This window comes from Canis lupus, chromosome 26 (assembly GCF_048164855.1).
Source record: "Canis lupus baileyi chromosome 26, mCanLup2.hap1, whole genome shotgun sequence".
NCBI lineage: Eukaryota > Metazoa > Chordata > Mammalia > Carnivora > Canidae > Canis > Canis lupus.
In genome coordinates, this window is record NC_132863.1 from 36,383,987 (window position 1) to 36,399,544 (window position 15,558).

A 15,558-nucleotide genomic window follows, 5' to 3' on the forward strand; every position below is an offset into this window, starting at 1 on the left:
GCCTGCCTTAGACCCAGGACATGACACTGGGTTCCTGGGATCGAGTCCCACATCGGGCTCCCTGCAGGAAGCCTGCTTCTCTCTCTGCCTCTCTCATGAATAAATAAGTACAATCTTTAAAAAAAAAAAAAAAAAGAAGAGGAAGAAGAATCAGGAATCCATGTTACTTAAAGCTATGAGTCCAGAATTACTTTAAAAGCAGGATTTCTCAACCTCACCATCTTGGGCCAGGATCATTCTTCATTGTAGGGCACTGAGTTGGGCACTATAGGGTGCTTGGCGGCATCCCTGGCCTCTACCCTCTAGATGCGAGTAGTACCCACCTCGGTTAGGATGACCTCAACTGTCTGCAGTCACTGCTGGTGTCTCGGGGTGGGGATCACAGTCACCCCATTGAGAACCACTGCACCTCACGTGAAGCTACACTCTGGCAAGTAACAGAAAGGAGGCCTGAAGTTCAAACAGCCATGCCTCAAGGGTCAGCTATGTGCCTGCACGAGAGTGGCAAGGGGCAGGGTGAACCAGCCTTGCCACATCAGTCTGCTCTGTGGGCCCTGCACGGGGGAGGCGAATGCCCACCCCAATGTGGCCTGGGCCAGGGTGCACCTCGCGTGGCCATACCTGACTGGGTGCAGGACTTCATATGCTCGGGCCAGTGGGCTTGCTGGCAGGGGTAGTCACAGTAGCTGGTGTTCCAACAGCAGTAGAAAATGGCCTCCTTCTTGCAGTTGGCACACCACTGCTTCTTTTTGGTCTCGTCCACCGCCTGCTGCTTCTCCAGCTCCAGCTGCTTCTTCACCTCAGCGATGAGCCGGTCCCGCTCCTGCTCCAAGCTTTGCCGCATCTCTGCCATGGTCAGCTCTGACACAGAAGGGGAGAGGACGCCAGCTCCATCAGCAGCACCCCCAACCCAGGGCTCAGAGTTTCTCAGACCAGATCAGAAAGGAAGTAGAGGATATGGGTTCCGAGAGACACGGGTGCAGATCCTGACTCAGAGAAGCCTCAGCTGTGTGACCGCCCCCCCACCCCCACCCCCACCCCCACCCCCACCCCCAGGCGAGTAACCCAGCCCGGCTAAGCCCCAGTATCTGCATCTGTGTAAAATAAGCATTCATCACGTTGATCTGTGCGTGATAGTGAATTCAGGTGCCTAGTATGCAGACAACCAGAGTCCCATGGTGATTCTGTGGGAAATCCTCAAATATACCTTCAAAGCCACCCCGTATCAACTCACTTCATCTTCCTACTAAGCCTGTGAGACAAGCTTTCCTATAATATCCCTTTCACGGATAAGGAAACTGAGGCACACAGCTAATAAGGGCAGAGCTGGCACTAGCTCTCAGACACACTTTCCAAGTAGTATATTCAGTGGCAGTGGATTAAATATACCACATAGGGCCCTGTGATGGATCATTACGGTTGATCAACCATCAAACTGTTCAGTCTACTGAGATTTCCTCATTTCTATTCACACAAGAAGTCCATGTGCAATTCACTTGGGAGTGACCTGCACACCAACAGAAAAATGATTCTTTGATAATCAAAATTCTCTTCCTAGAATTAAAAAATTCACACACACATCCCTTTAAAAACACCAAGAGAGATGACACGTCTGGATGGCTCAATCTATTAAACATCCGACTCTTGATTTCAGCTTAGATCACAAGCCCTGCTTCAGGCTCCATGCTGGACATGGAGTTAGCTTAGGATTCCCTCTCACTCTCCCTTTCCCTCTGCTCCTTGCCACCCTGGCTCTTTCGCATATGTGCAATCTCTCATTCTCTCTCAAAATAAAAATAAATAACTGAAAGATGAATGAGCAAATGAATAAATAAAACAAAAATTAGAAAAACACCAGGAAAGAAAATTAATAAGCTTTTGCACTTGTGCTAGACACAACCTCTCTGTCCCTTGCCACTGCCCTTAAAGAGGAGCGTGCAGAACATGGCAAGTTCTGGCCAGCCTTCATGCATTTTTTTTTTTTAAGATTTTATTTACTTACTCATGAGAGACACAGAGAGAGAGGCAGAGTCACACACAGGCAGAGGGGGAAGCAGGTTCCATGTAGGGAACCCGATGTGGGACTTGATCCTCGTACTCCGGGATCACGCCCTGAGTGGAAGGCAGACGCTCCACCTCTGAGAGCCAATCACTTAAAAATGGAGAGATCTGGGGCGCTTGGGTGGCCCAGGTGGGTAAGCATCTGCCTTCAGCTCAGGTCATCATCTCACGGTCCTAGGATCAAGTCCCTGCATCAGGCTCACTGCTCATCAGGGATTCTGCTTCTCCCTCTGCCTTTGTGAGCACGTTCTCTCTCTCTCTCTCTCTCTCTCTCTCTCTCAAATAAAATGTTTTAAAACAATAAAAAATACATAAAAAATAAAAATGAAGAGATTCTGGAAAAAAAACCAAGATTCCTTGACTTCACTAGAGAAACTATAGAAAAACTAGAAGCCACACATCCAACTAAACTTCCTACATGACAACACACTCAGGAGCAGAGGGCTCCTTCCCCAGGCGGCATCATAAGGATTCGAGTTTGCGAAGCATGCCTCAGCTGCAAGCAGGTGGCATGCCTGGGCATGCCGCCCTAACAAGAAGACCTGACGGCTGCCAGCATTCAGACTCTGAGCCTGACACTCCATGATGGTCTGAAGGAAAATGCTCTACTTTGGTGGGGGGGGAAGCCTTTAATGACACGGTCACAGAATGGCAGGCCAAAACAGCACTAGGTCTAAACCAGGGAGCAATGAAACAGCTTCCTCTGCAGCGTGGAACACGCAGGAGGTGTTTGATAATTTGCAATGCCTCATATTCAATGGGTAGGAGTGTCCAGACCTGAATCGCTGGGCTGTGTGACTCTAACAAACTTGCTCAACATGTCCGTGTCTTGCTAGCTTCACCTGAACACTGGAATAACAGAGCCCCTTCTAAGAAGGGTTTTCATGAGAATTTAAAGGTTATCTCACGGGAAAGTACTTAAAACAGTCCCTGGCACAAAATCAGAGTTCAGTAAACAGGAGCTACTGGTGCTATTGCTGTTACTGTTTTGACCCTCCTCCGTATAGACCAATTTGCCAGGCCTCACCCAGGTTGTGTTTCATTTCCGAGAGCTCCTGCTGGTGTAGCCACTGCAGCTTCTCTATCTCGATCCTCAGCCTGCGAATCTGTAATGAGGGAGAGTAAGACTCTTAGAAGGCATGTCTGGGTCGGGTTCACCGATGGGGCTCAGAACTCGACCTCCAGCTGTAAGAATCAATGCCACACGGCTGATTGAGGCATAAGCAGCCTGGATGCTGCAGTCCAGAGAAGTGGACACCAGTGCACTACCCCAAATTCAAGAGAAGTTCTATTTCCAAAAACCAAACACAGTTGATCCATGAATAATGAGGCGGGTTAGAGGCGCCAGCACCCCCACGCAGTAAAAAATCTACATACAACTTTTGACTCTCCAAAAACTTAATAGCCCACTACTAACAGCCTAGGAAGCCTTATCAAAAACATCAAATAGCTGATAAACATATATGTTCCATGTATTAGATAGTGTATCTGTACAATTAGGTAAGCTCAAGAAAAGAAAACGTTAAGACCATCACACAGAGAAAATGCATTTTACAGTACATAGAAGATCCACGTATAATGGATGAGCACAGTTCAAACCAATTTTTGAAGGGTCAACAAAACCAGCTATCCATCTTTTCCAAGAAACACTGGCTCTAGGAAAAGCCACTTGCTCAGTTGCTAGAACATGGCGACTCTTGATCTCAGAGTTGAGTTCAAGCCCCACACTGGGAAGAGGGTTTATTCTTTTTTTTTTTTTTAAGATTTTATTCATTCATTCATTCATTCATTCATGAGACAGAGAGAAAGAGAGAGAGGCAGAGACCGAGGCAGAGGAAGAAGCAGGCTCCATGCAAGAAGCCCAATTCAGGACTCGATCCCAGATCCTGGGATCACGCCCTGAGCCAAAGGCAGACGGTCAACCACCGAGCCACCCAGGCATCCCAAAATCACTGTTGCATATTCTTTTTTATTTTTATCATCTTTATTTTTCTTTTATTATTTTTTTAAGATTTTATTTATTTATTCATGACCGACACTGAGAGAGAGATTGGCAGAGACAAACGCAGAAGGAGAAGCAGGCTCCCCACAGGGAGCCTGATGTGGGACTTGATCTCGGATCTCCAGGATCACACCTTGGGCTAAAGGCAGCGCCAAACCACTGGGCCACCGGGGCTGCCCTGGGCAGAGGGTTTAAACATGAATGAATGAATAAATAAAGTAAAAACAAGGACCAGATTTTCATAATAAATAAAAACATCAAAGGTTTGATTAGAGCGACGCCTGGGTGGCTCAGTGGTTGAGTGCCTGCCTGCCTTTGGCTCAGGTCGTGATCCAGGGGTCATGGGATCGAGTCCCACATCGGGCTCCCTGCAAGGAGCCTGCTTCTCCCTCTGCCTGTGTCTCTGCCACTCTGTGTCTCTCATGAATAAATAAAATCTTAAAGGCGGGGGGGAAGGGGTTGATTAGAACTCTGGTCTTAAAAAATGAAACTAAAACAAGTAAAGACAGCTTTGTTTTATTCATGTAACATTTTAGGTGGGATCCACAGGCATTCACCTGAAATTCCAAGCCTAACGTCTCCGGAAACCAAAGGGTATTTTTGGAGGGAGGGGTATGTATTGCACAAAATTCATTTGGGCAGGAAAAAATAAACTCAGCCTGAACTGCTATGGGGCTATTTACAGAGTCTGAGGACCACAGTCCTTCTCTACTTGTGATTTTGCCCTCCCAGCTCCCTTCTGGACACTGCAACATCTGAAGATATCCGGTTAGTCACACTGGAGGGTGCTACCGCCAAGAGAAGGTAGAAGCCAGGGATGCTGCTAAACATCCCACAATGGGCAGGCCAGCCCCCATAACAGAGAGTTATCTGGCACAAACGTCAGCAGTGCTGAGGTTGAGAAACCCTGATTTATCCCTCATGGTGTGAACAAGCATATTTCACAGAAATGTTGCGGCGGAGAGGGCATATATTGCCTCTTTAAATTCTGAAAAATTCTAGCACACATCTGGATCCCAAGGTTTTAAGGGAGACATTTATGGATCTGTATTTTCAACCATATGCCAGTTCTTAAAAAAATAACGAAGTATGGCAGGGGTCAGGGGAGGCTGTTCTAAGCCAACATTGTCCCTTCTTGTTGGACATCCTTGGCCTAATCATAAAGAGGGTCACATGAGCAAAATATTCCAGGGGACTCCTTGATTCCTCTCAGGACCTCTCTCAAAGCTTTATATTCACATCGTTCTCTGCTGAAAGCCTATTGGGATACCTTCCCAGAGATTTTTCTCCTCTTCTGAGTGCTAGCCTCACCCTGCCAGGCCCTCGTAGGCCCACAGATTGCATGGAATTTCCCTGTCTGCAACACTATTTTCAATGACCTTAAAAAAAATCCCACCACTAGTCATTTCACCTGGTGACCCCTCTGCATCTGGCTTACAATGAATTCGCCTAAGGAAGGAAGGTCAAGGAGGCCTATTTTTATAAATGGTCACTTGATAAGTGGACAATTTAATGTCTTAACCATTCTATTCCCTAGGTAACCGCATAATTGTGGAGGCTCTCTGTACACATTCTTAGACAACAAAGATCACTTGCATAAGAAAGTCCATGCTTACACAGAGCCAGGAGACAATTACACACAGGGCCAAAGGAGCGGAAGGATCTCCAATTTCACCAGGGGGTGAACTCAGGCTCCAGTTTGGTGCCTGTCCTCTGATCACACAAAGCAGGGTGCGTCCCCACAGAGCCAGCCTTTTGACTAAATGAAGAAGTACCCTCCCCAACAACCACAATTGGCAGAGCCCCCTGGAGGGACTTCCAGAGAAGTTGCTTCCTGGCACCATTTTACAGCAGCCCATAAAACATTCTTAGCAAGTGAAGAATTACGTGTCATCTCTGACCTCGGCTATTGTGCTTCCGGTAGTGTTTTTAGAAAGATCGTTGTATATCTCTGTCATCGTCCCTTTTATTGCATCCATCATCTGAAAGATAAAAACAGAAACAATTCAGGTGATCATCTCCCTGGGGCTTTTCAAGATGACATACATCTAAAAATCTATCTAACATACAGCAGTGGTTCTCAACAGGGGGCGATCTGCCCCTCATGGGACAGGAGGCATCTGTGGTTGTCATAGCAGGGCTGGGGGGGCGGAGGGGGATTGGCATCTAGTGGGTGGGGGCCAAGGATGAGCTAAATACCCTACAGTGCACAGAACAAAGAATCCTCCAGCCCACAGTGTCACTAGTCCTAAGGTTGAGAAACCGGTATAAACCAGGGCAGTGATGAATCACCTACAAAATAAAGCTAGTTTCTAGAGGCAATGGCTAATCTGGAGGGGCCAAATTTGGGCCCCAGGCATATTTGGTGTGGCCAGCACTGAGGATTTGAGGGAGGGACTGTTTCCTTTTGTGACTGTTTCTTAATTCCTTACCACTTTAAAAAAAAAAAAAGAAAAAAAAGTTTTATTGAGATCTCATTCATATACCAATTCAGCCGTTACAGTGCACAAGTCAATAGCTTCGAGTAGATAGAGTTGCACATCTATCCCCATGGTTTAGAACCTTCACATCACCCCAAAAAGAAAACCCACTAACCCTCTTAAGAGCCCTATCACCCCCTATACCCCGACCCACCATCCCACTGCTGATCTGCTTTCTACACCTAAGGATTTGCTTCCTCTAGATATTTTGTGTCTATGGAATCACATAATATGTGGTCCTTCTTCAACTTAGCACAAAATTTTCAAGATTTATCTGTGTCGCAGGGCCTCTAAGTACTTCATTCCTTTTTATGGACAAATAATACAGTCCGTTGTGTGGACAGAGCAGGTTCATTATCTGAAGGCTTTGGTCAGGGCATCCATTCTCTGCCTTGCTAGTCGGCTTCCCATCTTCCTTCACTTTCATTATCTGAAGCCGGAAGGCAGCGAGTTTGTGACATGGGCTCAGGTTCACGTAGCAAGCACCTAGTTCCCTGCTGTCTGAAGGTATCTGCAGGAGGATTTCTTTCCAATCTCCCACTTGCTGCCTGATCCGGCCCCCATCCCAAGAGAAAGAGGGGAGGACAGAAGACCCAACGTGAGGCCTCAGGCCTGGCCTGGCTGCGGCCAAGTCTCCACTGTGTTTTGCAGTTTGCTCCGATCCAGCAAGAAAGCAAAACCCAGACCACCCTTATATCTGATGCCTGTGATTTGCTCCTGCCATCACCCTCTCCCTGAGCCATGGGGGTAACTACAGTGCCCCCATGTAGGGTATGCACAAGGTTTACATGAGAAATCCATGTGAAGACTATGATATGGGGAACCCTGGGTGGCACAGCGGCTTAGCGCCTGCCTTTGGCCCAGAGCGCGATCCTGGAGACCCGGGATCGAATCCCACATCAGGCTCCCGGTGCATGGAGCCTGCTTCTCCCTCTGCCTATGTCTCTGCCTCTCTCTCTCTCTCTGTGTGACTATCATAAATAAATAAAAAATTAAAAAAAAAAAAAAAGACTATGATATGGTTCAGTACCTACCACAGAGTAGGTGTTCAGAAAGAAATACCTGTTCATCTTATTTCTATAGAAAAACAAAAAATTCACATGAGCTATAATGAAGAAACTGCCAACCCCCAAAATAGTAACCCCAAGTTCACCCCAAAATGGGAGAAAAACGAACACGATGTCTGTTGAGATTTTCACTGCTAGCTTTTTCGGAGGCCACACACAGATGCAGCCAGGAAAAACACTTTGTGCTTTATGCAGTCGTTCTGTTTGGGCCTCCTGCCCCGCTGCACCAAACACGTCAGTTTTAAATATTAAAACTAAATTGCTTTACAAGAAAACTTTAGAAAGTGGATGAAATTCAATATATTACTAATGCAATGGTTACATTCCATTTTAAAGAAATCATGGATTTGTGGACAGATTTTCACTCTTTCTTCCAAATATAGCAAAGAACGCAACATCACTAAAGAGCACCCTTCTGCCAAAACACACAAATCTGGGTCTTCGACTCCAGGTCACCTCAGAGGCAGGGAAGTTCATCAGCTCCGAAAATATGTCACTGTGTTCATTTTCTTAACTGCAAAGAAAATGTCTATCAAAAAGTTCACCCCTCAATTTTGCTGTAAGAGCAAAGGGGGCCGCCAAAGGTAATGAAATCAAACTCACTGCAGGAGCTCAGAAAACTAGCTCAGTGCAAACCACAAGCCAGGTCCACTCAGTAGGTCTGTTTCTCCATCTGTAAACGAGGAGCTTAGACCCCTCAAAAAAAAATCACTAGAAAGTAGTCTAAGGCTAGACAGCCAGAACACGAGACCATTTAGGCAAAACCAAACACCACCTTAAATCAGTAATGAAAAATGAACGCCTTCCCATTCTCCTGTAATCCTGCATATCACCACATTAGGAAGAAAGTCTCTGTTTGGTGCCAGCATGTACCAAACACTTTTAGGACAATTTCTCTAAAAATAGGCTTACACTTCAAGCCTTGACAAGGAATGGTGATCCGGCAATGTTAGACCCAATTTTATTTTAGTTTCTTAACTTAGTCAATTTAAATAAAATTAACTTACATAAAAATATTAAATCAATACTAGCTGGTGGACAGTTAAGACTAAAATCGAGAATGGCCATAAATAACTGCGCCTTGAATCTTTCCTATTCTGACACTCAGGGACTCTGTAACAATTCATGTATTTTATTCAAAAGGAGGACAGACTTACTAAATGAGAGACAAAGTTATGCCCAAGACCAGTTCTGATTCTCTCTCTAGCTGGGGAGGGCAGGAAGGAAGGGGTGGGAGTGTAGGGGAGGGGAAGGGGATTGGCAGGACTTGGGAACGTCAGATAGGGTTGCTTTAAAAAGCCACGTGCAAGAACAATCAATTCATGGACACTGAATATCTGTGGTCAGTAGGCTTCATGGGCATTCACAAACTGGCTCAAAGCCACTCTCAAGAGCCTGGCTGCTACCATTCAAATGCAGCTCAACCATTCAGACCGTGTAACCTTGACAGGCCTCAGTTGTCTCATCCATAAAATGGGGAGGATAATAGTATCTACCTCATCAATTTGTCATGAAGGCCGAATGAGTAACATACGAGCATAATGTAACAGACACTTACAGCAGTGTCTGGCCCGGAGCGCCACTACCCAAACATTAGCGAGTGTACTACCATCTTATCCAATGTAACAGACAGTTATCCCAGGGCTCTGGTGTTTGTGACCTTGTGGAATCTCCTCCCTTCCAGTGTACGCTGGCCTAGTGATCTACTTCTAACCACAGAAATGTGACAAAGGTAATGGGCTGTCACTTCTGAGATCAGGTGACATGAGGCTGACTTCCATCGTGCTAACAGGCTCTATCACGGGCTTTGAGGAAGCAAACGGCCAATTGTGAAGGCCCACAAGGCAAGAACTGAGGGCAGCCTCCAGCAAAGAGCCAGCTAGGACCTGAAGACCGCAACCCAAAAGCCCTCGAGGAAGTGAACCCTACTCACAACCACCTAAATAAATTCTAAAGGAAATAGATCCTTTCCCGGTTGAGCCTTCAGATGAAACCCCTACTCTAGCAGACACCTTGACAGCAGCCTGCCAGAGGACCTAAAGCAGAGCACCTAGCTTAGCCATGCCGACTCCTGACCACAGAAACCGTGAGATAAGAAATGTGCATTGTTGGGACACCTGGGTGGCTCTGCGGCTTAGTGACTGCCTTCGGCTCAGGGCATGATCTCAGATCCAGGGATCGAGTCCCACATCGGGCTCCCTGTGAGGACCCTGCTTCTCCTTCTATGTCTCTCTCTGCCTCTCTCTCTCTGTGTCTCTCATGAATAAATAAATCTTATTTTTAAAAAATGTACATTCTTTTAAGTTGCTATGTTTTGTGGTAATTTGTTATCAAGTGATACCTGATACACCTAGAAAGAAGGAATAAAAAGGAAATGACCAACAAAAACACATCAGTAAAAGATTATAAAGGTCTTGTCATCCAGAACTAAAAGGGAGCCTACTTTTAACACAATATAATAAAGGAATCTTTACCATGAGACTTCAAGAATTCTAGATACAACCATTCCCAATAACTGTCACCCATTTTTTTCTATAAACCTGGATAGTTTACTCATTAGCAACTAATTAGTAATTTACTCATTAGTGAAGAGTAAATTATTATTACTGCCTGCTTAGTAATATAATAAATACTCTTTCTTACTAGGTTATTACTCAGTAACTACTATTAACAACCACTGAGAGTAACAAGCCTGATGAAGTGAAGTCAGGCATCAATCAGCATGCATTCACTTGACAACTCTGTACCAACATGTACTGTGTGTACCGGGCACTCTTCTAGGCCTTCGAGGTAAGCAAAATAGACCAACTCCTGCTCTCAGGGAGCTGACATTCTGGTGGTTATTCTGCTATCAAGCAGTCCCACATGGACCCACACACACACTCCAGTGCACTCTCACATGATGGTGAAAACAGCTCTAGGATGGATTCAAGAGCGAGCACAGAAGCACCTGGCAAATTCAAACAAAGAGCCTGCAGGAGAGAACACCCATCAATGAACCCACTTCGGGGAATCCGGTCACCGCGCCCCAGAGGGTGGGAAAATCAGGACAGAATCCAGTACTCCCTAGGCCATCCTGGTTCCTGAAAAATCTAGGCCTAACGTCATACCTTACACATCTCCTTCTTAAGACTCAGTCACTTTGTTCCACGTGGCTACTAAATGCAAACCAACGCCTTGGTCTGTTATTAAATGACAAACAGCGTGTTAAGGAAACTCTGTCAATGAGAGACATGATGATTGACATCAATCGATGTCATTTTCCAGCTATGTACTGACTGTAGAATCAAAGGCCTCAGAGTAAGATGCAGTGCATCCAAGATTTCTCTGCTTAGATTCAACATTAGATGCAGATGGAAGAATTTGGACTTGGAGATCCTCAGGAAAAACAGGATCTCCCCTCCTGAGCACCCCATAAAGCCTGTGAGGTCATGATCCTCCTGGCTCCCAACAGGAAGTCGGTCCTCTGGCAGAACACGCCCCTAGCCCCCAACCCGGCACCACAGCACTCACTTTACTAGTGTACTTGGCAATGTCCGCAGCGACGTCGGCGGAGGCAGTGGCGATAGGCAGGTCTGCGTTGACTGAGGATGCGAGGGTGCTTGCAGACCCCGAGCTGGTGACCAGGGGTGATGACTGAGTGCTGGTCACCAGGGTGATGGTGGAAGTGGATGGACTCTGCGTGATCTCCTTCTGCTGCACAGCTAGGAAAGCAAAGGGTCCCAGTCACCCCACTGCTGTGGGAAGGGCCCAACCCAGCAAGAAGCTGCGGAGAGGGAGTGAGGTCCCTGACGTCCATTGCTTAAGCTCTTCTATTCAAGTGACAGAGATTCTCCTCGTGACCAGATTCTGGCCAGGATCCTCTCAGCCTTTTCTGGGACTAGGCCTCAAGCTTGGCCCATAAAGCCTTCCGTAAACACTAACATGGCTTCCAACAGCTCAAGTTCACTTCTCTAGGATGACTCCAGTCCCCGCTGCCAAAGTACCTGCCTGAGAAACCAAGGCTGCCAAGTGAATTTACCATTTGTTCTAGCCAACACTCGACGACCCCTGTCTCCTGGTCTCTATGGGATGGTAGGAGTCTAACTCCAAAAAGCATTATTAGCAACCCCGTATGGGTTTCACATGGACCAACCACTACTTCCCATTTTTTGTAAAATTTCACCTCCCTGACTCTACTGGAGTCTCTACACAGTCCCTTCCCACCCTCACCACACTCATCCTCCTTTTAAAACGCCCAGTCACTTCTGTACAAATTGGGAATGACTTCAGTTCCTGCTGGACTGCTTTCTCCCTGTTGTAATAGTACATATTGATTACAACCCATCCTTACCAGGTTAACTAGTATCCAGCTTTGTCTTTGACACAAGACAACTTGGAAACTGAGAACCACACCATCAATGGGCCTCTTCTTGCTAGCACCTAAATTCCCCTGGAGAAGCTCCTAATTTTTACCGGGTACGAACACACACCAAAAAAAAGACTGGAACTAGGATTCAATCCTGTCCCATTAGCTCTTTAAATACCGCGAGCAATCCAGCTGCACTCCCACTGCACCTGTCCAATCTTCCTACCCTCCAGTCTTCAAAAGGGTTCTTAGGGGCTGTTCGAGACCTGGCTACCTTTCGACCCATACCCTGCTGCAACTCTTTATACTTCTACTCACTAGGATGCACTCAGTATGTGAGAGTTTCAACTAAAGACCCCAACCTCTAAGGATCTAGATCTAGGCTTCCCTGCGAGACAAGATCTGCATTAGCGCTCACGAAAGCTGGGCCAACTGGTACTCATCCAAGCAATGCCAGATGGAGCCTCCTCCATGGCTGGGGGTGGTTTTGACTCCACAACTTCGCCAACTGGTGCTTGATGCTGGCTCTTCTTCTGTAGGTGGCTAATCTCTAGTTATCAAGATACCCTTTGCTACCAATTCCTCACACCATACTCTTCCCAAAATAATGCCAAGAGGTTCATGGGTGTGCACAAGAAAATTTACACAAAGGTATTCATTGCAGCACTGCTTACAACAGGGGGAAAAAAAAAAACTGGGAGCAACCTAAATGCCCATCAGTAGGGGAATACTTGATTTAAATCAACTGTGGAATACTATGCAGCAGTCCAAAATAACATAGATAGAGCTATATGTGCTAACATGGATGAACTTCCAAAACATGCTGATGGGTGAAAAAAAAAAAAGAAAAAAAGAAGAAAAAAAAGTATGGTACCATTTGTATGTTTTAAAAAAAGGAAAAAGAAAAAAATACTATTTTTATGAAGAGTCATATATACATAAATATATATGCATACATGCATAAAAAAGGTTTCACGGTTAACAGTGGCCACTGAGAAAGGGTGAAGAATGGAATGGAAGTTCGGTCAAGACAACAGATTGTGGGGCAAATATTTTACCCCTCTCTAAGAAGCCTATATGCATGTATTGTTTCTAACACAGAGGGGAAAAAAAATAAAAGTGAAAAAAACAAGTCGCAAAACAACTTTTAAAAATAATGCCACATGGAATGCGCGAGGCCTTCAAGATACAAAGGCCATGAAACAAAAAAGAACTGAAAAAAAAAAAGAAAAGAAAAAAAAAGAAAAACATTTCTGTCTCTCCTGTCGATGTGGCGAGGAGGGAGTGGGCGCCACGTTGAACAGAAGGGGGCATGGTACCTTTCACAGCCTGTCTGGTCTGATATCTCGTCCCCTGGGTAGACTGAGGCTGCTGGCTCTGCTGCTGGCTCTGCTGCTGGCGCTGTATCTTCTGCATGTGCCACTTTTGGGAAGACGTTTGAAACTTACTTGACGAGTTCCACACGACCCGCTGCACGGCCGGGGCAGTCTCCTTCGGTAAAAGCGGCCTCTGCTTTTTCACCGGGCTTCCCGTGGCGGCGGCAGTGGCGGCGGCGGCGGTGGCGGCCGGGGCCGTGACCGTGGACGTGGTGCTGGTGGTGGCCGTGACACCAGCCGTGGGTGTTTGGGAGGAGGAGCGGGTGAGGAGCGGAGTTTCAGGTGGGGACTGGCTGCCCGCCGTAGTGGACGGTGGAGCTTTGCCTACAACTAAAGCTGATGCGTCGGGGGGCGGGGGGGACAGAAGAGGAGAGATTGGACTCAGGTTCACCTGCGGGGTTTCTCTTCTCCAGCATGTTCTGGGTTAAACAAAGCAAGGCCAACCAAGAATGCTGAACAAATTCAGTGTGGGAGGACCCCACCCCCGATGGAGGAGCACATCTCACCTTATCCACAGAGGCCGCTGCTGTGTATCTATCTCAGAGTGTCGGCCTCTTCTTGCCCACATCGGAGGCTCCTATAGGGGCCTCTGGGGCAAATGAGGCGAACTAGACCCAGCCCCTGCCCTCAAGCTGTCCACCAGTGAGTGGAGGAACAGAACCACCACAAGCTGTCTTGTGTTACGGTTAGAACTGGGTAAGCACTTTGTGAAACACCCAACCAAAGTCGACCCAGAGATTAAGAGAATCCTTTTGGCTAAAGAACCTATAGAGCCTGTACCCCTAAGTATCAGGTAACTTCCCAAGGGCCAAAGCACTGGAAACATGAAGTCACCCAGAAGGAGAGTCTCCCTTGACCTCTGACTCCCTCCAGGACTAAGTCCCAGTGTGCTCTTAATGGCCTTGACCCCTGGGACTAAAGGGAATTCCACTCCATAGCCAGAACCTTCCCAACACCATGGTATTTATCTCTAAGGAGACTTGCTTCTTTGTTGCTGTTGATATTGTTTTATAATGTTTTTTTTTCCACTTTAATTCCAGTCGAGTTAACATACGGTGTTCTATTTGTTGCAGGTGTACAATATCGTGATTCGACAATTCTGCATGTTACTTAGTGTTCATCATGGGAAGCATACGCCCTGCTTTTAATTCTGATATGTTTATTCCCACTGCCACCTTTTATCAGGCAATAACTGGTGCGATGGTCAAATCTACATCTAAAATGAGCTTTAAAAGCATAGTTTATTTTAGAGTAGCTTTAAATAAAAATACGAAGTCAATGATTATACAAAGCAAGACTTGGGAAGGGCAAGAATAATGAATGTAAATGACAAGTTTGGAAAAGGCTGCTTTCCGGGAGTCTGTCTTCTGGGAGGGGGGGCTGTGAGGGAGGGGCAGGATTTCAACAGGCGGAAGTGAGAATTTGGAGGGTGACTGCGACAGCCAAGACGTGTCCAGGAGCAGCCAGCATTTTGGTCAGTGAGAGCAGGCAGTGAGGAGTGGCAGGAAGGCGGGTTAGAGCCAGAAGCACTGAGCAGCACAGAAGGGGTAGCCCCCTTGTGCTCATTTGTAAAGGGGGGTCCGTTATCACCGCCGAGGTCCCAGCCACCAGTGGAGCGGGTCTGCCCCCGAGAGAGGATGCCCAGGGATCACACACAAAACACAGGTACAAGTCAGCACCCCCAACTTATCAGACAATGTACCTTGACATAAGTGCCTTTCAGATTTATGTAACCCAGAAAAGACATGACCTTGATTATTCCAGGAAGGATATTCAGTACCCTGAGTTTTAGGAAGTCAAGGAGAGTGACAGAAAAAAAAGAAAGGGGAGGGGGGCTGACTTTCCTGACTCAGGAGGCCAGGGGGTGCAGGGAGCTTCGTTGGTGGCCGTCCCATCTGTCTGGCTCTCCTCCGCCTTCCTGCTCCTCTGGAGAGGAAGGAAGAGCCCAGCCAAGTTCATAAGTGGAGCCGGAAAGGGAGGGAGCTCTTCATACAGTGAGGAACCCTGATCCTTTGCCGGGATGACTTTGCGTGCTGGATACTGGATACAGCCCCTGTACCTTCCAGGAGGAAAGGGGGCTCTGAACCCAGGTTTTCTAAGAGCCGTGCACCAGGGCAGTCCCCTGGTGGAGCTTCTAACTTGCAGAGAAGCACCTTCCATGCCTCCCTTTCCTTCCAGGTGATGAATATATATATCATTACTGTTGAGAAGCTAACCTAGCCCC

General features: G+C 46.8%; 1 protein-coding gene across 24 annotated transcripts in view; it reads right to left on the reverse strand.

Moving 5' to 3' along the window:
• The window catches only part of ZMYND8 (zinc finger MYND-type containing 8), a 143,671-nt gene that overhangs the window by 12,040 nt on the left and 116,073 nt on the right, over positions 1-15,558 (reverse strand). For 20 of the 24 annotated variants that reach the window (XM_072801332.1, XM_072801348.1, XM_072801338.1 and 17 more), the window contains 5 exons: positions 13,278-13,670; positions 11,124-11,314; positions 5,965-6,045; positions 3,089-3,167; positions 622-861 (listed from right to left, as the gene is read on the reverse strand). In XM_072801332.1, coding sequence (XP_072657433.1) covers positions 622-861; positions 3,089-3,167; positions 5,965-6,045; positions 11,124-11,314; positions 13,278-13,670 — 984 coding nt within the window. The remainder of the gene's footprint in view (positions 1-621; positions 862-3,088; positions 3,168-5,964; positions 6,046-11,123; positions 11,315-13,277; positions 13,671-15,558) is intronic. The other 4 variants (XM_072801350.1, XM_072801349.1, XM_072801331.1 and 1 more) reach the window with 1 other exon arrangement.